Below are 27,005 nucleotides of genomic sequence, written 5' to 3'. Positions count from 1 at the left end.
GTATTGGAGTGTGCTGAAGGACACACAGGACAGGAACAGAGGGACAGGCACAGAGGGCAGCTCAGAACCATTCTCTCCATCACCAACTCCAGCCCAAGCTACCTGTAAGTCAAAATACATCAGCAGAGCTGCCAGAGCTCCTGAGTTTTATTATCCAAGCAGGCAGGACTGAAGGAACTTCCCTTATCCCGAAGTTGAGGCTGATCCATCCCCACAGACACAAGTTTGTAGGTCCCAGCCTGAGAAGAGGGGCAATTACTGCAGCAGTTTTCTCTAAAAGCCAGTTTGCACCAAGGCCACAGCAGAAACACTTCTACTTTATCTTTTTATCCCACCCTGTCTCGGGGGACTCCTATCACCATCAAACCCTGTGCTGCCATCTGGCCAGGAAAGGATATCAGCTCCGAAAGCTGTTCTTAATCAGATCAGGAATCCAGCAGGCTGCTCCCCAGCAGCATCCCAGAGCCAGATGGGATAAACCTCTTAGGTTTTCATCATACTCCAATAGCAGAACTCTGACTCCAGATTGTCTGGGACATCTCCCAGTGCTGCATGTGGGCACCCAAAGTTTCCTGGAAGTGCTGCTGGAGCCGCCACACTCCCAGTGACCCCCTAAATGTGGGTGGGAGCAGAGGTTCCTGCAGACCCAGGTACCTCTAACACACCTTTCCAGCCCACACAAGCCTGATGGGACACAAGTGCTTCCCATCCTGCAGTTGGCATCCAGTAACTCCTGGCCTCTAACCATGGAGGAGGGCCTGAGCCAGCCCAAGAACTCTCACCAACCTGAGCCATCTGGTTTTTATCACCCCAGTTCCAAATTCCTTTCAGGAAGGAAGGCTGAAGGCACCTCCTGCGCAGAGCTGTAATTATAATTTTGTTCTAGTCTTACACTGCTTTGACAGTCGGCCTAAAAAAAAAGTGGGATTCTAACAAAACTATCAGGAAAAGCGAGGAGTGAGGAGATAAACAAATGGAAATGCAGCTACTGGGACAAATCAGGCACGATTCGAGGGAGGGGTGAGCTCTCATCCAGAAACTGCTTCACCATCAGCATCTTTAAACTGTTTTCTCTGCAGCAATAGAGTTTTGGAGCCAGGCAGCCCCTTGTCTGCATGAAGGGAAGTGTCGTTTAGGGAGAGGGACAGGAACTGTTGCAGATCTCAGCTGGCAGTTGTCACCTCTGGTCCCTGAAGGGGCACTAGAGGAGTAAGCAAAGCCCACCCCAGCTGCTGGGCCAGTAGGAAGGGAGTGGGACCAGCATAACTCAATTCTGGCCCAGGGCTCTTCACAGATGCCATGGATGGCTTCCTTGGTGACGTGCATGTCACACCGCTCTCCTAATCGGATCAATCCATTTCCCTTCCTTGGAGACTGTGTTCATCAAGGAAGTGACTGCCAAGACAGCAAATCCAGCCTGGGCTGATCCAGCCTGGCAGGATCAGCAGCACAGGGGCAGAGGAGCCACCAGCCGGTTTTGCCAGGGGCACTGAGGCTTGAGGGATCCAAACTCAACACCAGAGACCTTGGGAGAATGGAGTATGCAGGACAAATGAGATCAGAGTGACTGCTGTTAAAAGAAGAATTTTAAAGAGAAAAAGCCTGGAAGTCTATGGCAACTGCTGTTTTTATTTTGCTGTATTTCAGCTCTGCCTCACTCTTCCCTCCTGTCCTACTTACCAGGAGAGTAAAAATAGGTTTTTATTAGCAGTAGAAACCTGAATCACTGTACTCCAGTCATTATGCTTCCATCCTCCGGGAGGTGATTTCAAACACTTGCATATGCATATATGGTAATGAGGACAGAGAGTGAGAAGAGAAATCCATTGAAGTTCTAAGAAAAATCAAAGACCTCTTGGAAGGAGCCTAGAGCAATTCTGTACAGAGTAGTGGAGTATTTCCTGGCAAGGATTTTCCAGCAGGGACAGACATTCTGCTTTCTGTGCTGGTGCTGAAGGTTGTCACTGAAGATTTGTTCTTCAGCTGAGGACCACTGGCTCTTGGAACACCCTCATCTACTTCAGGAAGCCACTGCCTGAGCCAGAAAGCAGCACCTCCTGGTCAATGATAGCCATGAGATAATGCCCCTCCTCAACACTGCCCTCACCACCACCCAAAACATGGGCTGGGTCACAGCCCTGCTGATGAATGCCCTGTTCCACCAGTTATTCCCAGTTTTAGGGATGTTTCCTGAGCCAACTGCACTGGCACACACAGAGTTACCTGGTGCTTGTGGCAGCTGCTTTAACCCTGAGGGCAAAGAAAAAATTTTGGATATCTCAGAAGCGCCCCTTGCACAAAACATCCCTCTACAAGAGGCAGATTCCTCTCTGGTCTCTGTTTCAAAGGGCTGGGAGTGGCTTAGAAACGCTTCAGAGTGAAGGCAGCAGTAGTAAGGGATTATTTCTTCCTATTCCACAAGCTCATTGAGGTGCCTGCAAAGCTCAGAACCCCCAGCCAGCAGCAGCACAAGTGTTAATTGTGATCCTGCCAGGCAGAAGTGGTGCCCAGACAGCTGCTGTCAGCCACAGGGAGATAAGACAGCAAGGGTCAAGGACTGAAGGAAAAGAGGAATTTGGGTTGCCCAGTGCTTAATGAGTCTGTTTAGTTTGCAGCTCCCAAGCTCAGATCTCCTATCACAAGTCCTCCCTCTGCTCTTTTCAAGTCCTGGTATAAGCAAGGTTAAAATAAGAATCTTGTAAGCACAGCTGCAGCTTTCCAACACTCCCAGCTATTCACTTCCCATTTGGGTCACAAACATTGCAGTTGGCTTGGTTTGCACAGGGATGGTTTTCTCTGAGAGCAGATGTCAAGCTGCAGATCCCTGCCCTGCCCTGCCAGCCAGGGTCAGGATGAGTGATTCTCCACCTCCTGTGATGCCATGTAAGGGCCTCAAGCACCCTGGAAGGTCACTGTCACCACAAGCAGCACTGAACAGGGCTCCAGTTTAGCTCAGCTCCCTCACAGGCAATAGTGGAAGGCACACAATGTCCCAGGGAAAGGCAACACATGCCAACAGTGTCCCTGCCATCACCACTCCAGCTCTTGTTGGATCAAGAGACGTCCAAGCTCTCCAGTCAGGTTTAGAACAAACAAAAGTATAAAAACAGCATTTTTTTTCCCAGCTGGTGGTAGGACCAAAGGTGGCAGGGATGGCTCAGACTCCGACAAGGCATTTTGGAGATTCAATCCTTTAACACACCACGTTAGAAAACTGATTTACAGAATGTGGGTAAAAGAAGGAAAGATCCCTTCCAGGTGCTACCAGAGGGCAAGAAGATTGAGCCAGGTGCTTCAGGAAGGAAGAGGAATGCTTCTTTGTGTCCTGCTGAGGGGAGATCACTGCCTGGCACTACAGAGAAGGGATAGGGAAAGCCCACAAGGCAGCAGCAGAGGCTCAGAGAAGCCCCTCTCCCTCCCTCAAACACAGCCCAGAGGCACAGTCAGCTTCTGCAAAGGAGCCCTCAGCAGCACTAGACAGATTTCCAAGGGGGTTGGTACCCAAATTTGAACATCACAGCATCCCAGAGCGACACTCCAAACCCCAAAATGCTGGGGAAGACAGCAGAGCAGCTCCAGGAGGGCAGGAGGAGACCCCAGCCCTGCAGGTTAATTTGCACCTCCACTAACAAAAAGTGGAAGTGCCTTCCCTCTCATGCTATGAACTCCTGCAATCGGATCTGCTCCCGAACAAATTAAGTGTGATGCTTGTGGAGAGGGAAGGGAAGAGGGTTGCCTTGGAAACAAGGGACAGAGGTAGAATTCTGCATCCACTTCATCACTTTAAGAGCTGCAGCAGGTCAGTGAATTAGTAACAAAACGCAGTGTACGAGCAGGAAGCCCTTCAGCAAAAGCACGGGGCAGAGGGGAGGTGGTGGATAATCCATAGGGAGGAGGTTGGAACTCCCTGGCTCTTGGCAGCTTTTCCTCCCTGCCCTACAATCCTCATCCCAGGAGCACCAAATATTCATGGAGTTGAGCTATGAGCACTGGTTTTCCACTGAACATCATCCCACTTGGATTCTTCCAGGGAAAGCAGGTTTTCAGACTCTTCCACTGCTATTCAGGGGTCAGCTTCTGGCAGTTCTTAAGCTCTGAGATGACAGGCTGGGAGAAGTTTAACTCATTTCCAGTTCCAGCTCCAGGTCTGTTCTGCACGGACTGGGTTGAACAGAGCAGAATTTTGCTTTGTCCCACTCAAGTAAAAGTGCAGAGACAGGAGTTTGATGCAGTTCAGCTGCAGGAGTGAGGAGGGAGGAAGGCAGCTGGTAGAGATGAAACTCAACAGACTCTTCCTCCAGCATTCCTCTGCTGCTGGAGGGCAAAAGCATTTGGAATAGCTGACAGGAATAATGGGAGGAATGGCTGGATTACCATTGCTGGGCTGCCTGGATGCTTTCCCTGCCTCCTGCAGCTCTGCTCCCTATGGAATAGCACTCTGTGCTCCCTTGATGGCCCTGAGCTACTGATTTTAACCCTGATCCCACTGCAAGGGCATTCACACTTTATGGAAGGTGAAGTGGGGAAGGATGGATCCTGAGCCCCAACTCTGTAGCTGCAGGACACCTTGGGATCACCCTTCCCACAGGGCAGGGGAACACTGCCCCTTTCCACCACCCTTGGACACAAGCCTGGTCCAGCAGCCTGAGTGCAAAACCACTGCTTGGGGCCCAGGGGCTGCTCCTGCTGATTTCAGAACACTCTGACAATCCTGACTGTCCATATGAGTGAGTCCCCAGGAACAGAAGCTCAAAGACATAAAAGGAGACTTCCAGCAGCATGAGAAGGCACGGGGTGATTCTGGTTTGAGACAGGCTCCATCCCAGCAGGACAGCCTGGGGAAGTTGCTTGATGTTTCTCTGGTTTAGTTCCTGTCCTTAGCACATGCTTTTGAGGGGTGGAGTATAGAGAAACCCACAGTCATTAATGATTTATTCCTGCCAATACATGAAATCTAAGGGTTCTAGAAATCAAACGTCTTCTTACTAAAGTGCTTTCCCAAACCCCTCTGTCAATACCCAAATGGCTGCCTGCTCTCTTGACTGCTGTGTTCCATTTACAAAGAAAAAAACAAAAACAAAACAACCACAAAAAAACCCCAAAACCCCCCCCCAAAAAAACCCCAACCCCCCCCCCCCCCAAAAAAAAACCCAAACCAAAACAAAAACAAACAAACAAAAAACCACAAAAAAAACCCAAAAAAACAACATGGTCAGGTTAAGCATCAGGGCTAAGTTTCTATTTAAAGAAAAGGCAGGAGAACGAAGCTCTGGATTCTTTAGCACAAAAAGAAGCTGGACAGATGCATCCAAGGCCCAGGCCACAAGCTCTGCTGTGCTTGATGTAATTACTACATGCCACAGCAGGAGGAAGGAGGCAATTACTAATAGGGGAGAAAAGCCTGTTAAGAAACACTGGCTAAGCTCACACAAAACTAATAAGAGCCTAAGCCTTGGAAATGCTCCTGGGTTTGCAGGTAGAGCCTTTCCTCAGCCCCTCTGAGTGTTGTGGGATGAGAAGTCTCAGCACAGCAGCCAAGGAGCTCGGTGGCTGCCCCGTGCCAGAGGCTTGCTCCAGTTTCTCTGGCTTTCTAACTACAGGCAGCATCCCTGGAGACCCCTCTGTGCTTCCAGCTGGGCAATGCTGACACAAAAAAAATCACTGCCACGTGGGAGGAGGGCAAAATGGAGTATCTAGAATTGGGGAACCAGCTCAATCACCTGGCAGTGACCCATGAGGGCCCAGAGCAGTTCCTGAGCTTAGGGGTAGCCACTGCAGCCACAGGAAAGGAAGCACTTTTTTTAGTGTTTTTTTCAACACCTACTGATGACTCCATAGACTTAATTCCTGCTTCTTTGCAGTGCTTCCTGATGAAGCATGGCAAGCTGATCCCCTCTGGTCATGGCCACTGGCACTGGGAGACATGCAGAGAAAGGCAGCCTCAAATGGAAGATGCCTGCACCTGTGAGTGCCCAGAGCCCCTGAAAACCTAGGCTTGGGGCTTGGCTACCTGACATTTAATTAATCACCTGAGCAGCTCAATAAACCCTGCCCCCAAAGCCCTGCTTACACCCTGGTCTCTCCAAGTCCTGTTGGAGACAGTCCCACTTGCTCCCTGAGGAGTCCCAGTGCATTTCAGGCCTCTCAGGTTCTGGCTGTGGCTCCTTGGGCACCTCCCAGGGACCATCACCTGACAGTACATGGCTTTTACAAAGACACAAGAGGAAAGCAGCACTATTCTTCCAGCATGGAGTAGGCTCAGCACCACCCTGGATCACATCCTTGCTTTTACAGCTCCCAAAAGGATCTGGGTAGGCTCACAGGCCAAGCAGCTGCAGTCCAGAGGCAGCTCTGCCTGTCCTCAGAAGCACTTCCCATTTCAAGAGGAGATAAGCTAATGCAGCCTCCGCAGTGAAACAGCCTCATGCTTTTTGTTCTTGTACTTTTATCCACCCAGGAAATCTCTGCTCGGAGCCAGCCCTCAGTGATAACAGGGCATGTCCCCCCCCTGACTATGGCACAGAAAATGGGGGAGGATATGGGGGAGGGAGGACTGTGATATTAAAGAGAAAGAAAAAAAAAATCCTATTGTCCTGGAACTCTTTCCCACATACTGACTCCATATGGAGCAAATACCAGGGGATATTTCTGTCCCCAGACTGGCCAGAACTAACACACGTTACTGAACAGTCCTACTTCAATAACACAGCCTTCAGGACCTCTTGTTCTGCTCCATTAGTACTTGCTGGCCTCTGGAAAAAATTATCCAGAACCCTTAATTATCCAGAAGCAGGCACGCCACAAACAGACGTCCAACATATTCCTTATTTACTGGTTAGCAATTCCAGCGCTTCACCGGATGCTCTAATAGGAGGAAAAAAGCCAAGTGGGGGTTGCCAGAGCCCCAGCAGAGCTGGAGGAAGGAGATCTAGTGACTTCCATGTGTCTGCTGTCAGAAGGAAACAGGAGGTGAGAGCAGGAGCACAGGTACAGGAGAAGCAGGAAGAGAAGGACTGGTAACACTCACTTGTGTTGCCTTATCTGCTGTATTGAGAACCTCTTGGCTGGGTCGTATTCAAGCATCCCTGAAAAGAAGGAAAAAAGTCCAGGTGTAATCACAGACACTCTCAGTTGAGTCTAAGCCAGGAAGCACAAAGCTCTGCCCTTCCCACCGCCTCCCTCCCCGACAGACATGCTGTGTCCAGTCCTGGCAGCTCCAGGCAGGATTTGCTCCATTGGCCACAGGAAACTCAGCATAAAATCCCAATCCCATTGCTGACTTGTTCCAATTCGTTCCTCAGCTTCCCACCAGTAAAGTGGGTACAGCCCTTCCCTCCCTCCCAGTGCAGGGACTGAGGCTTGTCCAGCCTTCAATCACAGCTCCAAAAAAGTCTCCAGGCAAGGAAAATCAAGACTTTGCATTTCCATGGAAGAGCCAAAGCCTCTTGCTCAGTGTCCCAGATCCTCTGGTATAGTGGAATTTTATTCTGAGGTGCAGTTGGGGAGAACCAACAAAAAAAGCATCCTGCTGCCCATCCCTGTGCTCTAGCTAGGACTTAGATTTCTGGGATCGTCTTCTGAGGTAGCTGAGGTGGGTGGTGAGGAGAGTGGGGAGAGGAAAAGCAGCTCATCCCTATTCTCTCTGGGAGAGAGGGAGGTGGATTCCTTAAACAGCCTCCTGGGATGCCCACTCTGCTCCACTGCCTTTCAGAAGCTTCACAACTCATCAGAAGGGAAGGAGCAAATTTTGCCATAGTTTTTGGAAATGAGCCAATGGTACCCTGAGAGTTTCATCCAGCAGGATCCAAGACCAATAAAAGTTCCAGGAATATATTTACCTAATGAACATTAACAAAGCCTCATGGCCGAGCACTTCAAGGGGTTTAACTTTTACTGGATGATCCCCTGCTGCTCCTGAAGCACCTGTACTATCAGGTCTTGCACAGGTTGCATGAAGAATGAGGGTTTGGAGACAGGCTGCAACAGAAGGAACCCATCTCCAGCAACCAGAAAAGTCTGGGAAGCAGCACTCACTGTCAAACAGGAGTTCAGAAAATCAGAACAGGAACAAACAGTGCAGAGTGCTGGGGAGAGCCAGGACAAGGACACTTTGAGAACACAGGGGTGGGGGATACATCTGGCTGGATATCTGGGAAGTGAGGGCTAGAAAGACACATCCTAGTACAAGCAGGAAGCTGCAAGGGCCTTGCAGGTGAGATCCTACAATTCAAAAGTCATGGAAGAGATAAATCACCACAGCACATGTGATACCAAAAGCTGCTCCAGAACACCTTCCCTGTCATTCCGTTCATATCACATCAGATCCTGACATGGGCAAAGAGTGAGCATAGGACAGTACAGTGGGGAAAGACTGCAATTATTTTGCCCCCAGAACCCAAAATACACTTTGCTCTGGCAATTTGGGAAGGTTTATCTATGCTGGTGACAGCATTAAGAGCTTTAAGGCAGATGGGATCACTACTGATCCACATGACATCACATGAAGTAGGTTAAAGCAATCCAGGAACAGCTCACCAGGCCACAGGTCAAGGTTCCTGACTCAGGAACTCGAGGCACTGGAGTCCTCAGAGCCCAATGCCTCAGAGTTTTGGATTGTTTGGACTGGGTTTTGAAAGTGTCTGAGGATGGAAACTACAAACTCCCCTCCCCACTGCAACCTGTTCCAGAGCTCAACCCTGGCAGCAAAGGAGTTTTCTCATGCTCAGATGGAATTTCTCCTCACCTTACAGAAAACAAAATTAAGTTCAGAGGAAAAAAAAAAAAAACAAAAAAACCCACACCTAATTAAAGAACCTATTAATAAGATGATCAGACAGTTTCACAGCTGAGCTGCCCAAATGAGTCGGCTTTTTTTTTTTTTTTCTTTTTAAGAAATAGGGTTGCAAAGAGCTCTCACATGAAGTTTAGGGGACAAGAGCAAGTATTGGTTGGGTTCTCTTATTAATCTCGTGAGAAACAGGGAAGTCAGAACACCACCCACTCCCCCCATTGATTTACCAGCCACACTTCAAGGTGTTTTTGAAATTTAAGGCATTTACCAGATGAAACCAGTACAAGCAGGAGAATTTAAGGTAAATGATTAAAAGAGGCCCAAGAGCAGTAGTCACAAACAGCCACGGCACAGGCAGCTGCTGCTCTCAAGCCATTAAAAAGGCAGAAGGAAAATAATCGACCAAAAGGAATTTTTACTTCAATGAAAAATGACCGCATTTGGGGCAACATTTGAAAGAAAACAGAAAGTGTCCTCACTGAAAATGTACATTCATACATTCAGCTCTGAGTCACTCGTGGCAGCTCCGTGGCTCAAGTCCTGCACTGAAGAGAGGCTTCAGCAAGACAAAACATCATGTTCTATTCACCAGGCAAGTCATCCCGGAGCGTCTGCCCGCAGCAGCCGCTGCTTGCGGCCATTTAGGGTAAAGACTTCCCTGGAGTTTATCTGCAAGCAGGGATGGGACAGGCTGTGCCAGGGAATGCTTCAGGAGGCCCAACTCCATGCTCTGCTCCCCAGTATTCCCTGTGTCCATACAGGGGTGTCACAGAATCACTGAGTCCAACTTGCAGCTGATTCCCAATTTCTCACTCAGAGCAGAGTACTGAGTGTCATGTTCAGGTGTTCCTTGGAGTCCTCCAGGGATGGGGGCTCCAAAACTCACTGGGCAGCCCTGTCCAGTGCCTGACAATCCTTTCCATGAGGAAATTATTCCTAAAATATTAAGTCCTCTAGTGGAGAATTATCAGGTATTAAACTGATAAGAACAGACACCCCACAGCCCTGCCCAGACAGGGCTATCATGTCCTCTGCAGCACATCAACAGTTGCAAAACCCTTTCAAACCACATCAAGTGACAACCCAGAAACGGGAGATCATGGATCTGCCCTGAGCTCCTCACAACCCCCAGCCCTAACACTCAGTGATCCTGGACAGGCACAGCTCCAGGGCAGAATTCCTGGAGTTCAGAACACAGGACAGTCTCAAGTGTGGAACTGGAGAAATAGGAAGAAATCCAACAGCAAGGTTAACAAACTCAACCTCGGATTCTACTTCAGTCTCCAAGTTGAATGAACATTTAACAACCACTGTAAAACCAGTGGGAGGCTAATCTGTAAATGAGGCAGGACCTTCCCCCTCTCCCTGCACTCAGCTGGCTGTGCTGGCCACAAACTCCCTCTGCAGGCAAATCTCAAGCCTGTGATCCAGGCCAGGCCTCTGGATGGGCACAGACAGCCCTGGGAAATCCTGCCACAGCAGAGTTAAAGCACTCCACTGTCACCAGGACACATCCTCTCACTGTCCCAGCAAGGAAAGGTCATGGAAGTGAGAAAACAAACTGCTGAGGATCCAACCACCATGTCCTAGGTCACAGAGCCTGGAAATCAATTCAGATGCTGATTAATGCAGAGCTGCAGCCTCAGAGCTTCTTCTTCCAGTAAAAATATATTAGACCAAGAGGAGGAAAGCTGACCTTGTGCATTTTTCTGGTCCAGAAGCAAAGTGCACAGGAGTTGATAAGCCATGGGCAGATGCTGCCAGAAGAACCTTAAAGCTATTTATAAACTCTTCCACTCTGACACATCTCTCCTGACTGCACACACAAAACAGCACCAGCCCTTCTTTTCATCCCTGAAGAGTATAAATAAAGCTTCATCCCTGATTAGGGAGACAAAATGAGGAGCAGCATCCCAACTAATCTGCAGGATATACTGTCATACGAGTCTCTTTACAAGCCAAATACCACTGAAGCTTTAAGTCCTCTAAACTCTGCTGATCTGGAAAAGGGGAACAAAGATAAGAACAAGCTCAAGGGGAAGAAACAGTAAAGACGCACTACAAAAGTAGTCAACAGAAGAACAAAAAAGCTTTACAAAGTGTGTTTGTGTTTACTTCACAGCCCGGCTGTGGGGCCTGTGGTCAGCAGAGCCCTGGCAGACAGAGGAAATGAGCACTTTGCTGCACTGAATTCTACCTCACTCAAGCCCAGACCAGGCGCTCGCAGCCCCGCAAGGGCTTTTAGAGCCTTTCAAAGCAGCACAAAGATGAGACAAAACCGCTTGAGCGACAGAGCTGAGCTGGGGTGTCTGTGCTGCTCACACACACACAGCCATCTACAGTATCTATCTGATCCACAGGCAATGGAGTCAGCTCCAGCCTGCTGCAGGAGAAGCAGGCACCAACTAGGAAATGCAGATGTTCTGGAGGAAAAGCAGGAACTAAATAAAGCATCCAGGTTTGTCACCATAGCTACGTGCTGCCACTACTGCACGGCTCAGCCCTGGGCCTCAGCAGATGCTGGGGAGGTGCTCAGGCCTCCAGAGCAGGTAGAGCTGGGGCAATTCCACCTCCAAATTCATACCCCTCGAGGCCACCTGGTATGCTGACCACCGAAAAATGTTCCTCACACTAAGGAAAGGCAGTATCAAAAGGTTTTGCCAGCTTTTGCAATGTAGCAGCTTGCACACAACAAGATGAGGGGTGGGAGACTGTTCTCAGGTGGGAGAGAAGACAGGAAAAGGGATTCTTAGGGCTTCCCACTACCCTGAAAGAAAGGGGTGTAGCCACCTCCTCCCAAACAAGTTCTTCTCCTTGCCAAATCCACAAAGGGCACCAGATTCAAGGCTCCTCCATGTAAAATCAGGCAGAGGGAAGAGTAGGTAATTCTGGCTCCAGATCTCATGCAGGGGTGGGAAGAGAGCTAGGAGAGGACTTATTGTGCTAATGAAACACAGGATTTTAAGCTGTCAATATCCTCAGCACAGAAAAAGAGAAAACTGCCACACTCCTTTTCCCTGGGGGAATCGCTAAGTGCAGCTGAGAGGCTGATCACAAAGCCCCAAGGAGTTCTGCTGGATGCTTCAGGAGAACTGCTGCTGGACCAACAGGACTGCAGGATTTGCTCCATTTGGGCAATTCCCAGCTCATTAAAAGGCCGCATTTGAAGTCAGCAGTCACAGCCATATGCCACAGACAGCTCAGGCCACTGTTCCCTGGGGCTGGCAGGCACAATGTGAAGCACACCAGGGCAGGAGCAGCCACCGTGTCGGGCTCAGTGGAGCAGCCGGATCCCGGCTGTGCCGAGCGCCATTGGAAGCGCTGCCTTATGTAACGCCTTCAGAAAGCTGCTAAAGCTGGCTAATGCTTTTGGAAACACATGGAAATAACTGATTTCATCATTGGCATGGGGCCAGGGAAGCTAAAATAGCCTCCGAGGGGGGCTGCGGAGGTCTGGCAGCTCCTTGGTGCTGAGGGACCGGGAGCCCCGGGCGGCAACAGCGGAAGAGCTCGGACTGACAGCACCACCTGCCGCCAGCACGGCCGGCACCGAGCCAGGAGCCAGGGCCGTGCTCCGAGCCCGAGCTGTGTCCTGCACCGAGCCAGGAACCAGGGCCGTGCTCCCAGCCCGAGCTGTGTCCTGCACCGAGCCAGGAACCAGGGCCGTGCTCCCAGCCCGAGCTGTGTCCTGCACCGAGCCAGGAGCCAGGGCCGTGCTCCCAGCCCGAGCTGTGTCCTGCACCGAGCCAGGAACCAGGGCCGTGCTCCCAGCCCGAGCTGTGTCCTGCACCGAGCCAGGAGCCAGGGCCGTGCTCCGAGCCCGAGCTGTGTCCTGCACCGAGCCAGGAGCCAGGGCCGTGCTCCCAGCCCGAGCTGTGTCCTGCACCGAGCCAGGAGCAAGGGCCGTGCTCCGAGCCCGAGCTGTGTCCTGCACCGAGCCAGGAACCAGGGCCGTGCTCCCAGCCCGAGCTGTGTCCCTGCACGGAGCCAGGAGCCAGGGCCGTGCTCCGAGCCCGAGCTGTGTCCCTGCACGGAGCCAGGAGCAAGGGCCGTGCTCCCAGCCTGAGCCGTGTCCTGCACCGAGCCAGGAACCAGGGCCGTGCTCCGAGCCCGAGCTGTGTCCTGCACCGAGCCAGGAACCAGGGCCGTGCTCCCAGCCCGAGCTGTGTCCTGCACCGAGCCAGGAACCAGGGCCGTGCTCCGAGCCCGAGCTGTGTCCTGCACCGAGCCAGGGCCGTGCTCCCAGCCCGAGCTGTGTCCCTGCACTGAGCCCGTGTCTCTCCACGGAGCCTGGAGCTATGTCCCTGCAGAGCTGACACGCTGCCAGCAGGGGAGCACAGCCCCTTACCAACCCCACAGAGCACAAGGACCAGGAAAACCAGAGTGAAACCAAACAAACATCCCACATCTGGGGGCTGATTCCTCACAAAGGGCTGAAGAGAGAGGAGAGGATGAGCTCGTGCTGAGAGCTGGGGAGCATGGCTGCACCCGGGTGTTCTGCTGCCAAGCAGGCACTGGGAATGCAGGTCAGGCTCTTCCACAGGCTGGAACCACATCCCAGCTCCTGACAAAGGGGCTCACCAGGCTGCCTGCTGTGCACAGCACAACTGCAGCCCTGCCTGACCACTCAGATTCCACAGGTCAAGACTGTTTAGCACTAAACCTCAAACTGTTCCAATAAGTGATGGGAATAAAAAAACCCAAAAACTAAAAACAAAAAAAGCCTCACAACTTTCCCCTCAGAAAGTGCCACTCCTGGTCCTATCCCAACCCTGCTGTGAAACTGTCACTGCTTCAATATCCTGCAGCTCTGAATTTGGGGGGAAAGAGACAAATGGGACTGAGACAAATAAGTCCAGAGCAGAGGTTGATGAGGAGGGACAGCAGACCCCGAGTACTCAGTGTGTGACATCAGGGAAAGCCTGGACACAGCATCTGAGCACTCTCACTGTCCAAACCTGTATCAATGCTATTATGCCACTTTAAATTTAACCTCTTGTGGGCTTTGGTTTTAGATGTAGAAGATTCTCAGAGCACAGGAAACAATGCAAGAACCAACCCTATACAGTAGTGGCTGTGAGCTGTGCAAGGATCTCAGGAAAACACCAGTGCTGAAGATCTGCCAGAGTCTTGTAAGGCTGTAAGTATAACCTCCCTGACTAACAGGATCCCATATCCCCACAGGACACTTGGAAGGAAGCTCTGGCACTGTGCAAGCTGAGGAATTGTTGTATCTATAAATGCTACCCTTTTGGAAGCAGCTCGGAAGACTCACCTCTCAATAAGTCTGAGAGTGGAGGACCACAATCCTCTGGAATTGTGTAGTCGCCTTTCCCGATGTTTTCAAATAATTTATAGATATTATCCCCTTCAAAAGGGTACAGACCCGTTGTGATATTGTATCTGTGAAGGCAGAAGGAGAAGCAGGATGAGAAGCAGAACACAGGAACTCAGTTCTTACCTGACTATGTAATCCAAAAGCATCCAAGAGGAAACCAAAGGAGGAATATTTGGCAGTAAGTGCAAAACCTCTTCAAGCTTAGCCTGCCTTCCTCACAGCTTTTCATTCACAGGGTTCAAAACCACCAGGACATCTCCCTGACAGTCTGGGACAGCAAAAACTTAAAAATAAATACTGGAGATACTTGTGGTTTCTGTCGTTGCCCTGGCTGTGCCTCTGGGAGCTGAGCAACAGCTGCAGTCACTCATGAAGAGTAAAGATCCCCTTGTGAAGAATCACAGATACTTTGGGGAGCATAAACCCATCCACAGGAGCAAGCAGCACCCCCTCTCAGCTCCCCCCGCCACACAAGAGCAGTGATGACTGAGCTGGGCCAGGATTGAGCTATGTGAAGGTGTCATTAGTTATGAAGTTCCCGGGGGCTCCAGGGCACTCACAGTGTCACCCCCGCAGACCAGATGTCGACTTTAAAGCCTGAAAAGGTGTCAAGGCCATTGGCAATTTCTGGGGGCTGGAATGCTGGCGACCCTTGGCTCGTCCTGCACGTGTCATCCTCTGCAAATGGATGCAATGCCTGCAGCAGGAGAAACCAAACAGTGTCAGGCTTCCAAGGAAAACAAACTGTGACTCTTGGAAAAGTTCCACCTGGGAAACAACAGGGGAAAACTCCTCTACTGAACATCTACAGATGATGAGATCATGCCACCACAGCAGCCACACACCACAGTGACAAGTCTCGCACCTCTCCTACCTAAGACAGTTCTCCATATAAAAAGAAAGATAAGGTTATGGAGCCTATCCCCATTTCCCCCCACTTTTGGGCTCATCCAGGATTGACATCTTCCTTCTCTGTGCTTCCTGAGCAGAGGCTTCATGCTGTTACTAAAAAAAGTGCTTTGCCAATTGCAGTAAATATTCAGAGTTACTCAGAGCACTCTGCAAGTGCAACAGAACAAAAGCCTAAATGCACAATAAATCAATGACACCACAGAGGTGACCTCAATCTAGAACGTCCCATTCTGACTTTGCTGTGATTCTCACATACCTCTGCTACGCCTAAATCAGATATTTTTAGTGTCCCATTGGTTGTTAGCAGGAGGTTCCCCGGTTTTATATCCTTGTGGACAATCCCTTGGCTGTGCAAGTATTCTAAGCCATCTATAAGCTGACAAAAGTACCTGCAGAGAGAAGCAGAGGGGAAAAAAATCAAACACTTTTAGCCAGCAGAAAGGAGCTTTTTGCTGTGGTCAGATTCTGGGCCATCATCATCATAACTCACACATAGCCTGGCAGTTGTAGAGGCAAGTGTTTCGTCTCATAATATCCAGAAATAATATTAATGTGCCTGAATTTCACTTAGGCTGCCTGCAATCTCTAACATCTCTTAAAATAGAATGAAAATATGACCATAAAATTATGTAGTTGTCACAGATTTGCTGCTCTGTCCTGATTTGATCCTGACAATGTTTTTGTATCTATTCCCAGAATTCTCAAGTTTCTTTCCCTGAGGAGTGAAAGGAGCTCCAGCTTATCCCAGCCAACTACCCCAGCTACCAGATTATGCTGGATATTGCCAATCTGTAATCCATCTCAATGCCTTTCAAGTCTTTTCTGATGCTGAAATGTGGCTTGACCTTCGTTTAGGAAGGAGATTCCCCCCTCATACCCCTTGGGATGGCAGGAGCACAGGGATCAGGGGGAGCTGTTGGGCAGTTCAGAAAGTAAAACAAAAAGAACAGAAAAATCAGTAGAAGGATGGTTTTCCTCCCAGAATCTAAGGGCAATCCCTGCTGGCCACTTCAAGAGCTTTTCACTTTTTCGCATGGGTGTAAAATATGAGATTATTGCACAAAGCCAGGTTTACTTTCAAATGCAGTCTGAGCAGAGCAGAATGTGCTCTCCACTTGAGAGAACACAGTAGGGAGAGGAACAAAACTTACCCGTGAGCCTGAAACACTGGAAACCTCTTTTCTGGGACACTGTCCAGCATTTCCTGCATCCCACACACACAGTACTCCATCACCATATACGTGAGAGCAGAGTTAAGGAAGCTCCAGGGTTAACACTCCTCAGTGTTAAACTTTCCTCAGATGGGCAGCAGCCCCATCCCAGAGGGAATAGCTGCACTCCCCAGGTACTGAGGGATGTTCCTCCAGCTCCCACAGGACAGGAAAGCACCTAGAGGAAAATCCTTCTGTCAAATGAGCATCTGTAGCTCCATGACCACACCTGGAACAGGATGGGAATGCCACAGAAAATAAGCTGGAGATCTCACAAGCATGACAGAAAACAGGGAAATACCTTGAAGTGGGCACAGAAAATTGGGAACTCCCTGGCAGAAGAGCTGCAGCCCATGCCCCCAGTGCCCTGGGTGTTCTCCACCTGAGATGACAGTGAACTCCCACCAAATTCCCCAAAGTTGGTTACTCCTCATTCCCCATCCCAAACAACCCAGTTGTGTGCTCTCTGGAACAGCTTCTCCTTATCCCCAGCTCCATGGGAGCATTCTAGTAGCAAGAAAAAGAATCCTTGGAGAGCTGGGAAGCTTTCTGAATCCATGTGGATAAAAACAGTTACAACAGAATGCCAAGAGCTGGTGGCACTTTAGCAACATTTGCTCCCTTGCAAATATTACAGTTTTTATCTCTATAAGCTTTAATGTTGGGACCAAAAAATGGGAACCAGACTGCTTGATGCTGTAATTGCCTGTTTCCTCCTCTCCCTGGGCTTTTGAAGGCAAAGTCTGGCTTGGAGGGGCCTAGGAGAACAGAGCCTGAGACACTGGGGAGTGTCCTGACAGAGCAGAGGCTGCCAGGGCTCCCCTGCAATCCCAAGCATTGTCAGTTATTCTTCCAGGCAGCTACCTTCCTAACCTAAGCCCAAAATAAGTTACTTTTGCCCCAAGAAGCCACTTGAGGTAAAAGAGGCAGAAGGGAGACTCCTCCCCTGGCTGGGATCTGTGCTGAAGACTCTGCTGCCCCTCTCCAGCATGATCCATCTAGCAGCTCCAAACACTGAAAGCTCATTAAATTCCTGCTCCATTTCCCATAAGCTGCTCTTCAGAGAGACCCTAAAATACTCTAAATATACCCCAAACAAGATTTTATGATGGCCACAAAGACACTCAGGAAATCAATAAAAGCAAGAACTGAAGAAAGAGTTCCCAAAATTCACTCCTACCCCTTCTTACTTTGGAAAAAAATTTGTGAACTACTTCTCTCAGAGTGATGTGGAAGACATCAACTCTCCCACTGCCAGAATAACAGTGATGGCAGACTCCAAACCAGTTCTTGGGGAGCAAAGAGGCTCAAGGACAGCCTGGCTGGGTGTCATTAACAGTCAGGGTGCTCCTCACCCCACCCTGGGCATTGATCCACTTGAGGTTGATCAACCAGATTAGAGAATGGACTTCCAAGTTGAAGCAGATCTATTACAGGTGCCCCAAGCTCTTAGTTCTCCTCCTCAAGGGGTTCTGCTCCCACACTCAGCTGTACACACTGGTAACAGGGTCCCTGGGATGATGCTCACTGGAACTGGGTTCATTTTCTGCCTAGATGAGCTCTCCATTCACCACCAACTCTGCACTCCCAGCCACAGCAGGCCACTAAACAACCCTTAAATATTAGAAGTTGTTGATATTTTTAATCCAGTCATCACAGCTTTCTCTTTCCCACAGAAAATCACAGAAGGTTTTTATTAGGTGAGTGCTCAAATGCTGTCTGAACTTGAAGGGAGCATAACAGGGAGGATGGGGAGGAATTTTTTACAAAAGCACGCAGTGACAGGAAAGGAGAAACTGCTTCACACTGACAGAGAGGGGGGTTAGATGGAAGATTAGGAAAAAAAATCTTCCCTGTGAGGATGATGAGGCCCTGGCACAGATTTCCCTGAGAAGCTGTGGCTGCCCCTGGATCCCTGGAAGTGTCCAAAGCCAGGCTGGATGGGGCTTGGAGAAACCTGGGATAGTGGAAGGTGGGTGGGAGTGGAATGGGATGAGCTTTAATGTCCTTCTAACCCAAGCCATTTTGTGACTCTATGGCAAACAGCTCAGGCCTGCAGTGTACTTCCACCAGCAACAGAACACTCAGGTGGGAACAGAATCCTTCCTTCCACAGCCCCAATTTCCAATCCCACAATGCTTGGCCTGGAAATGAGGATTTTTTTTTTTTTTTTTTTTTTTTTTTTTAAATCACTAAGGTGAAAGTTGACATCTCCCCCTAAATCCCAGCTCTGCCTCCTGCAAGGAACCAACACAGCCCTGTGCATGACTAAGAGCTCTGCCTCCAGGGCAGCCTCAGGGAAACAGTCCCTTTTCTGCTGGATCCTTCCCAAACCTGTTCCCCATGTGGCTGCTCAAGGTCTGCTCTGTCACCATCCAGGAAATGCAGCACAGGCAGTGCCAGTCAGGAGCTGGGGAAGGGTTTGAACAAAATCATGGATGAATTCCTGCTCCCAGTTCCAGTGAAAACAAATTCACCCAGTTATTGCCAGAATCAGCACTAGGAGGAACAAACTTGGTGAGAGTGTAGTAGCAGATAAAGATAAAAATAACAAAGTCAACCCATCCTTGCAAAGGGAAAAGAACTGAAAACCAGCTCTGAACCAGCACTGCTCAGAAAGTCCAGCAAGGAGCATCCTTGGAGAGATCCCTTTTCCCAGAGATGGTTTTGGGTTGTCATCACCTGGTACCAACACACGATGTCTCTCTCGGGCTCCTTTTCCCCATGCTGCCTCCTCCCTTCTACCTAATTAAACAGGATTTCTCTATCAGTAATTGACTCGCAGTCCCCCTGCTCTGTCAAGGCCACAGCACAAGCAGAAGTTGTCACACTGCTTTATCCTAATGATCTGGTGGCAGAGTGTTTGATCTAATTAACGCACACAATTCAATTACTCCTTTTCTGGAGTACTGTAATAAGAAGACAGTAGTTAGAAAACACTGTCAAAAATAAAAGCATCCCCTGTAGCATTTATAACACATGCTACAAGGGATCAGCTCCAGGAACTTCCACACTGGTTCCAGGCAAAATGCTCTCAGTGGGGCAGAGTCACATAAAATGCAGCAAAGTGAGGATAAAATTGCCTTGATTGGTGTCAGTGTGAAGTTGTGTTTGTGTGGAAAGTCTGCCAGGTGGGCAGAATGGCTAATAGCAGTGAAAGCAATTTAGCTGCAAAAATTTAAGCTTAAGAAACATCCGAAAGGGCTTTCCCAAAAGCAGAACTACAGCAGGGAACAGTGGGAGTTCAAACCTGATCACCAGCCCTGTGCAAAAGGATATATTTTCTGCTTCTCCTCGTTGTACAACACATCTACCAGCTGGATGACGTTTTTGTGCCGTAACCGCCGCAGGAGCTGGATTTCCCTGCAGGCAGAAACAAGGAAAAAGTTATGTTTAAAAAGCTTATTCCCAATTCAATTTCTTCCAAAATTTCACCCAAACTCGACTGAATGGCTCAGAGACCTGAACTGAATCCTGTGTTTGTGGGGAATAAATAAGGTAAAACAGTGAGGAGCCACCTTCCCTTGGCTCGGGGAACAGCCCTTTGAATGTCACTTTCTGCCAGACGTTCTGATCTTTGTCTCCAGGGATTTTGCACCTACCCCAAAACACACTTTAGTCTCTTTTGCATTAAACTCGTCCTGCAAAATCCCACTGGATGCCAGCTGTGGAAAAACAGGCAGAGCAGGACAGTCAGGTCAGGGTGGTTCTGTTGGTGCCTGGCAGTGCAGGTCCTGCTTTTCTCTTTGTTCTGCTGCTGCTCCATCCTGGGCTGGGCTGAGCTCCCAAATTCTCCTTCCCAGCTCCCTTCCAGAGAGATTTGGTGAGTGCTTTAAGCAGTGTGGTCACACTTCATCGGCTCAGCCTCTGGGAAGCAGCATTACAAGGAATTCTGAGCACAGCTTTGGAAGTGAGAGCCCCTGCCCAAAGCCAGCTCAGAGCCCCTCATGGGCACAATTAGCAGTTTCAGTAATGAGCTGGGGCCAGCACAAAGGCTGAGTAACAACCAGGAGCTGCTCCTTGGAAAGGTTTCTCTGATGCAGGAGTGCAAGGAAAATCCTTAGTAATCTTTTAAGGATGCCTGAGCAGTATGAGTTATTTCACTACCAAAGTTAAGGCCAGACTCTCCTTTCTCAGCTCTGGATTTAGAAGAAGCCACACCAAGAGCTAAGCTGAGATCGAGGATACCACAGCAAAGCTCCCAAGTGCTCCGTGGACATGGCAGACAAGTTTAATTATAGGAATGACCAAAGGGCTGAAGTGGATTAAATTAGCACAGGAACTGCAGCCAGTATCAGTGTGGGGCTGAGGAGATCCTGCAGCATGGAAGGAGAGGGCTGAGGGCTCCAACCAGGGCTGCCAGAGGGGAGCAAACACACTTAAGCACCACTGCTTTAAGGCCCAAATATTGGGAACACATCTAAAATCCTGACCTCAACAGCTTATTCCCTGTAATACAGCTCGGAAGCACAAACGCTAATTCCTCCAACCTTACATGGACTAATAAATATCTCATATTTCTGCAATGATCTCTCCCTACCAGGAGGACTTTGAGAACCAATCCAAAATGCCAGGGCAGTGCCCCCACCCCTGGGGCAGAGGCCAAGCCGCCCTTTTCCCAGAGGAAAGATTACTTCTATTTTTAGCCCTTCTTTCGCTCTGGAATGCCTGAGGAGCAGGGACAGCCAGCCCAGTCACCTCCCATCCCTTTCGCTTTGCAAACCCCTCGAGTAGGGGAATATCTGTCTCACCTCCTCAGAACAGGCCTAAATTTGATTTTTTTTTTCTTCCAAAACTAATAACAAAACCCCACCACAGCCCACTGCAAGTGTGTGACCAGACAGACTGCCAGAGGGCAAGGCCTGCTTGCAAGTACAACCCCCTTGGAGGGAGACAAGGAGGGAAAAGACCTTCTAACTCAAGGTCTGTCAGATCCATTAAGCTCATCCTGGTGGATTAAGACTTATCCCCTGCAAGATACCTGCTCTAGCAAATAACGGGGGGTGTTATTGCTCAGAACTGTAAATAGCAAAGCTGCCCCCTTGTTCCATGTGCCACACCATTTTGGAAGATGCCAAAGGCAGCCTGCAAAGCAGATTCTCCTTCCTGGAAACTGTGAGATCCAGCGTTCTTCCTACAGCTTATTCCCAGCCATTCCCGCCTAAACAAAAGCCAGCAATGCAGCCAAAAGATTAATTCCCTTCCTTTGGTTCACAAGGTTTTTCCCAGAACATCCTGAAAGCTTAGGAAGTGCAGCATCTGCTCTAGGACTCTATGAGCCCAAGGGCTGGAAGTGCCAGGAAGATCTCAGTGTCGCTTTTTCTCTTTCCTAGTCCCAAGGGTCCATCCACATCCTGCTCCTGCAGGGATGTCTGGCATTCCAAGCTCTACATCCATCACGACCTGTGCTTTTCCATGGAGTATAGGTCTCAGCATTTCACCTCTCAACCCAAGCAAACATCCAGCTCAGCAGAGAAAGTCCTTGAGCCACACAGCTCCATGGGGAACACGTGTCTGGGGAGATGGGATCAGCTTGTTCCCAGCTGAGCCCACACCTCCAGGGCTTCCAGCAAGTCCTTCCCCAGCATAGCTGTCCCTGTTTGGAGGTTCCACCATGGGACTTGCAGACCTCAGGAACAAACTGTCACAGCACAGCCCCATAACCCAGGTTAACCCTCTAAGGAATTCCAAGGAACAGAAATTCCAACCTGAGCAATTGCCGAGGTGGTAAGTACAGCACAGGGCACTTGGGATCCCACAGAGCCCCAAACACTTAATTAACGTGTCAGGCTATTAGCACACAGCGTTATTAAACCACTGCTACTGCAGCCACAGGCTGCCAGGTTTTCCTGCCTCTTTTTGGAAATCCTACTAAACTCCTTCTTTTTTTGCAGGGACGAGATCCAGTAGCATCAGCCTGACTGAGCCACCTCCACCTGCTCTAAAGTGAAAAGATGATTCTCCCAATGGATTTAAGGAAACTGTGTCTTACAAGTTTAAGCCCTCAATATCCTTTCCAGGACTCAGAAAGCCCTTCAGGGCTCATTTTCCTGGGGCAGAAGTGGAGTATTTTGGTGTAGAGAAAAAGAATTCGATTTTATAAAAGTCCCAAACACATTTTAGTTGTTATTTCTGTGTCTCTAGAACACCAGGAGACAGGGCTGGGATGAGGCTGTGGCCTGAGATATCAGCAAGCAGTGACCCCAGGATGGCATTAACATTCTATTTCCAACCCAACATCTCCAGGTGCCCAAGACCCAGCTCAGATCTGTATGATCCTCCACAACTCATTACTCCATTCTCATTACTCCCAGTGTGTTACTGCTTGTGGAATTACCCAAGGGCCACAGTCTAGGAACTATTTTCCAGGGAATTCCTTGGATGACAGCAGCTGAGGTGCCCTGTGAGGGATCAGAGGCAGGAGCTTACCACAGCAACTCAATCACCTCTGCCCAACAACCCAAGCCTCACGTGCAGCTATTCCCTGTGTGGTAGGAAACACTGGAAACCACTTCAGTGATCAGATTCCAAGAGAGAAAGAAGAACCTGACAGTGTGATGCAGCCCACAAACTGATTTCCTGCTGTTCTGTGCACAGGAGCAGTTTTTGGACATAAACTCCTCAAAGGTGTTCCAACACAGCTGCCCAAACTGAAATTCCAGTGCAATCTGGCCATGCTGACATTAAAACACTGTGCCAGTGTCCTGTCCAGCACTACCTGGAGATCCCACAGCACTTTGTTCCTCCCACACTGACCACTCAAGACACCTGGGTTTGGTCACATATCTTCATACTCAAAGCAGACACAGCTTTCAATCCCTGTCACAGGCAGTGCTGAAGGGTTCTGATAAGCTCAGAGTGCCAGGGAACCAGGGGACCAGAAAATACAACAGTTTGCCTTAAAATTCCCCACTGAAGCAGCAGACAAAGCACATGGATAGGTGGGCAGAGGGAAAAGAATGAGGGAGCAGAAATAGGAACTTGAACTGAAGTAAACCCCTCGGTACAAGGCAAGACTTAAAATATGTCTCAGTGTTTTGGAGCAGGTGGGACTGAGCCAGGAAATGTCCACAGAAAGCTCCTTTTAATAACTCCCTTAATGACCCATCTGATACTCACAGCCCCACTCTGGGCATGAATAAAACTTCCACGGAGTTCACCTCAGGACACAGGAGCATTCCCATGGCTCTGAGAGGAGGGAACTTTCCTGATGTGGGCAAGCTCTTTTTACCTAATTTACATTAAAAGCTTCCCTAACGAGGAAACTATCTCCAGATTCCCCAGTGGCAGCCCTGGATGTGCCCGTGGTGGGACCCAGGGACGGGGCACTCAGCCTCCACCAGAAAAACAAGAAACATTTTATTACACATTAACCAAGTTTGCTCCATCCTGAACCTGAGCCAGGAAGGGAGAGACAGGGAGGTCCCAGCATTGGGATGTGACTGTTCCACAGCCAAGGCTGTCAAGAAAGGTTGGAAGGCAAAGTGAAAGAGCTCCCTGACAGCAGTGCTGGGACAGGATGTGAAATATCTCACAGCTAAACTGGGAAATCAAACTGAGGGACAGAAACAGGACTCTGCAGGTCAGGGCTCACCCACAGCAGAACACCACAGGAGTCTCCTCGACCTCGCAGAGTTCCCCCTCCCAGCCTAGATAAACCCTCATGGGTTGTTTGGGCTGCAGAGGCTCCTGCACAGCTGATAAGCAGCGCCTGGCAGGGCTGGGACGCAGCTGCTGCAAGGTCCAGGGAAGGGAAAGTTCCCACACCAGCCCCATGGATCCCAGCCCTGCATCCGATTTCTCCTGGGGTTCACTTCCATGAGGGCTTTGTGCCCTGAGTAACCAGGTGTGTCAGAGGCACAGAGAGCCAACAACCCTTGGCCCCATTTTACAGCCACAGAAATCAGCTGGAGAGAGCCTTGAGTTACCTCCCAAGTACCTTAGAAATGAATCCAAGAAAAAAACCCAAAAATTCCTGTGTCCATTGGGTGCCTCATATATTGGATCCTGTTCCAGGCACCTTCCACATGGGTGGGAGAAGGAATTGTCACCACAGAGAGCTCCAGGGCCTTTGGAACATACCTGGGCAGGTACAGGAATAACCCCAACTGTGAGGACACTAGGTGTCTTTGTGCCCCCCTCACCTTTCCCAGCCAGCAGCACCTGGACAAGCTGAGACCTTAGATAGGAATTGGTTTAAGGGACACTATTTTATCCATTAAATGACATCAAAGTGGTGTATTCCAGACTGTCCCAGTCCTTAGGAACCTGTCCCTTTCCTCCGTCCAGCCTCACCCCCAGCGCTGGCTGCTGTTCAGAGGGAAGACATTCCTAAATACCTGTGGATTAGGAAGCACTTCCACAGCAGAGCCACGCTGTCAGCTAAAACAACACAGGAGCTCAGCTGCTAAACAAGGACCAAGTTCACCCCCTCAGCTCCAAGAACTCTACTCACTTTTTCACGTTGGCCTCCCCGTTGGGGATCCGGCGCAGCTTCTTCTTCTTCAGGATCTTCACAGCTCTCCTGCACAGGGTCTCTGAGTCCAGCATCTCCTTGACTTTGCCGTAGGAGCCCTCTCCCAGCAGGTCTCCCATGAGGTACTTGCCAATGAGCTTGGCCCGTTTGCGCCGGGGCTGGTAAATGACCTCGGTGGAGTCGATGCGGTGGATGAATGTGTCCATCCCCACCGACATCAGCTCGCTCTCTGCAAACATTCCCAGCTGCTGGGGCTCCTGCAGATCCATCCTGGATTAAGTTCCTTAACCTGTTTTTTCCTTAAGCGCTCAGGGCTTTAATCCTGTTTGTTAGTTTCCAACACTCCCTTTTATTCCTTCTCGGAAAAAAAAAAAATATCCAGAAGATTGTACAAACGTGAATAACAAAAAAATCCAAAAAACCAACAAACAAACAAAAAAAAAAGGAAAAAAAATAGTAAAACCAAACCTAAGAGCTGCTTCCAGGTCAGTTGGATGCCAAAAGATCCCGGTCTGGCTCCAGAATGTCTTTGAAAAAGAACATAAAACTGTGACGGGACACACTCAGTTTGGGACTCGCTTTGCTTCCGACCCGGTCCCACTGCCGGGAGCTCTTCCCAGTCAATTGGCCTTGACTGGGCCCAGTTTGATCCTGCAGAGTTAGGTCATCTCCGGGCCGTCAGACCACCCCGTGGAACCAGAGCAGCTCCCAGTCCCTCTCGTGACTTTCCATCCCTAGGAGCTCATGATTCCCAGCCGGGGTGGGAAGGTGTGCTCCCGCTGCCCTCCCGGGAGCAGGGGCTGGAGGGGGGGGGTTCAGCCGTTGGGGAGCTGGAACCAAGTTTCCTTAAAGGAGTTTTCTGAAACAATTCTCGCGTCTTCGCTTTCGCCTACAAAAGTTTGAGGCCTTTGGTGCCTACCGAGAGCTCCCGGGGGCATCCTTCATCCACCGGGATTCCGCCTGGTACATGATGTGTCACCACCTCTGCTCCGGGTGTCAGCGGTGCAGGACAACACAACCCACTCCGGCCCCGCCGACCCCGGGGAAGGGGGTCAGGGGGACCCTCTGCCCGGTGCCCCAACACCCGGGTCCTCCCGGGGGACCGGACGCACCTTGTACCCGTGAGGTGCCCGGCCGCTCACGGATGGGCGGGGGGTCAGGGATGCCCACCTGGCCCGGACGGTCCCTCCCCCACCTCCCACAGGTGTCACCGGGGCTGGGAGGGTACGGCGGTGGGGCAGGGAGGGGTGACAGGGGACAGGACACTTTTAGTGCGACAAAATCAGCGCCGGAGCCGGGACGAGACGAACTCCGGGGGGCGTTCGGTGACCTCCGGGCCCTTCCCGGTTCGAGACGGGTTCTTCCCCGCAGGCAGCTCCGTCCGCTCCCGCCGGCCCGAACGGTGAACTGGGGGAGGGGGGCGGGCGGCCGAGTCCCCCCTCCCCGCGACCGTGCAGGGGGAGCCGGGCCGGGCCCCGGTGCCGCGCTCCGCCCCGCCGACCCGCCGCCTCCCGCGTCCCGCGTCCCCCCAAGTTCAGGGGCCGCCCCTCGGCCGCTGTCCCCCAGGCTCTCCCGGTCCCGTTCCTTTTCCTCGTCCCGGTCGCGCCGCCCCGTTACCGCCCGCCCCGCCGCGCGCGCGCCGCCGACGCCGCTGCCGCCATCTTGTCCCCGCCCGCCCCCGCCGTTCCGTCCGTCCCCCGTCCCCCCCCCCCCCCCCCCCGCTCCGCGCCTCGCGCCGCCCCGACGCGCGCTTCCATTGGCCGCGATGCCGACCCCGTCCCCGAGCGATCGAGCGTTGATTGGATGCGATCGCACAACGTCGGATTGCGGTTGGTTCGTTACGAGAAACCCGCCCACCCACTCTGGCCGGCGGCGGAGCTCTAATGATAGACTAATTGAGCTGTCTGTCACGTCTGGAGGCGGGGTTTGAGGTGAAATTCAGATGTGATGGGTCGTAAGCGAAGTCCGTCGCAAGTGAGGGCGGAGCTATCTGGAGCAGCGCGCTGCGATAGGCTGTGAGAACTGTCCGTCAGCGCTCAGAGGCGGGGCGGTGGGAGGTGAAGGGCGGAAGGGCAGAGGCCAGGCGGGTGTCGTGGAGACGAGGCCCGGTCCGGAGTCGGCCCTGCCCCGCCGGGGACGGGCCCTGCCGGCCCTGCCGGTTTCGCGATCCGCCCGCCGCGCTTGGGCCGCACTGCAGCCGCTTCGGGTTTGGGGTGAACCCGCTCCCCCCGCGGTGTCCCCCCAGCCCGCGCGGTTCCGCTCGGCTCTGGCCGCGCC

General features: G+C 50.9%; 1 protein-coding gene across 2 annotated transcripts in view; it reads right to left on the bottom strand.

Moving 5' to 3' along the window:
* Positions 1 to 26,336, bottom strand: part of STK11 (serine/threonine kinase 11) — a 33,037-nt gene extending 6,701 nt beyond the window's left edge. The window contains exons 1-8 of one of the 2 annotated variants that reach the window (XM_062510320.1): positions 24,708 to 26,336; positions 19,532 to 19,615; positions 16,193 to 16,282; positions 15,298 to 15,430; positions 14,690 to 14,826; positions 14,067 to 14,194; positions 7,028 to 7,085; positions 3,862 to 4,340 (exon numbers count right to left, since the gene is read on the bottom strand). In XM_062510320.1, the coding sequence (XP_062366304.1) occupies positions 4,124 to 4,340; positions 7,028 to 7,085; positions 14,067 to 14,194; positions 14,690 to 14,826; positions 15,298 to 15,430; positions 16,193 to 16,282; positions 19,532 to 19,615; positions 24,708 to 24,997 (1,137 nt within the window). In that variant the 5' untranslated portion in view covers positions 24,998 to 26,336 and the 3' untranslated portion in view covers positions 3,862 to 4,123. Of the gene's footprint in view, positions 1 to 3,861; positions 4,341 to 7,027; positions 7,086 to 14,066; positions 14,195 to 14,689; positions 14,827 to 15,297; positions 15,431 to 16,192; positions 16,283 to 19,531; positions 19,616 to 24,707 lie in introns of those variants that run through there. The other variant, XM_062510319.1, reaches the window with a different exon arrangement.
* Between the last annotated feature and the right edge of the window lie 669 nt (positions 26,337 to 27,005).

This window comes from Cinclus cinclus, chromosome 28 (assembly GCF_963662255.1).
Source record: "Cinclus cinclus chromosome 28, bCinCin1.1, whole genome shotgun sequence".
Classification (NCBI taxonomy): Eukaryota; Metazoa; Chordata; class Aves; order Passeriformes; family Cinclidae; genus Cinclus; species Cinclus cinclus.
Note: the sequence above shows the minus strand (reverse complement) of the source record. Positions and strands in the feature narration are given on the sequence as shown.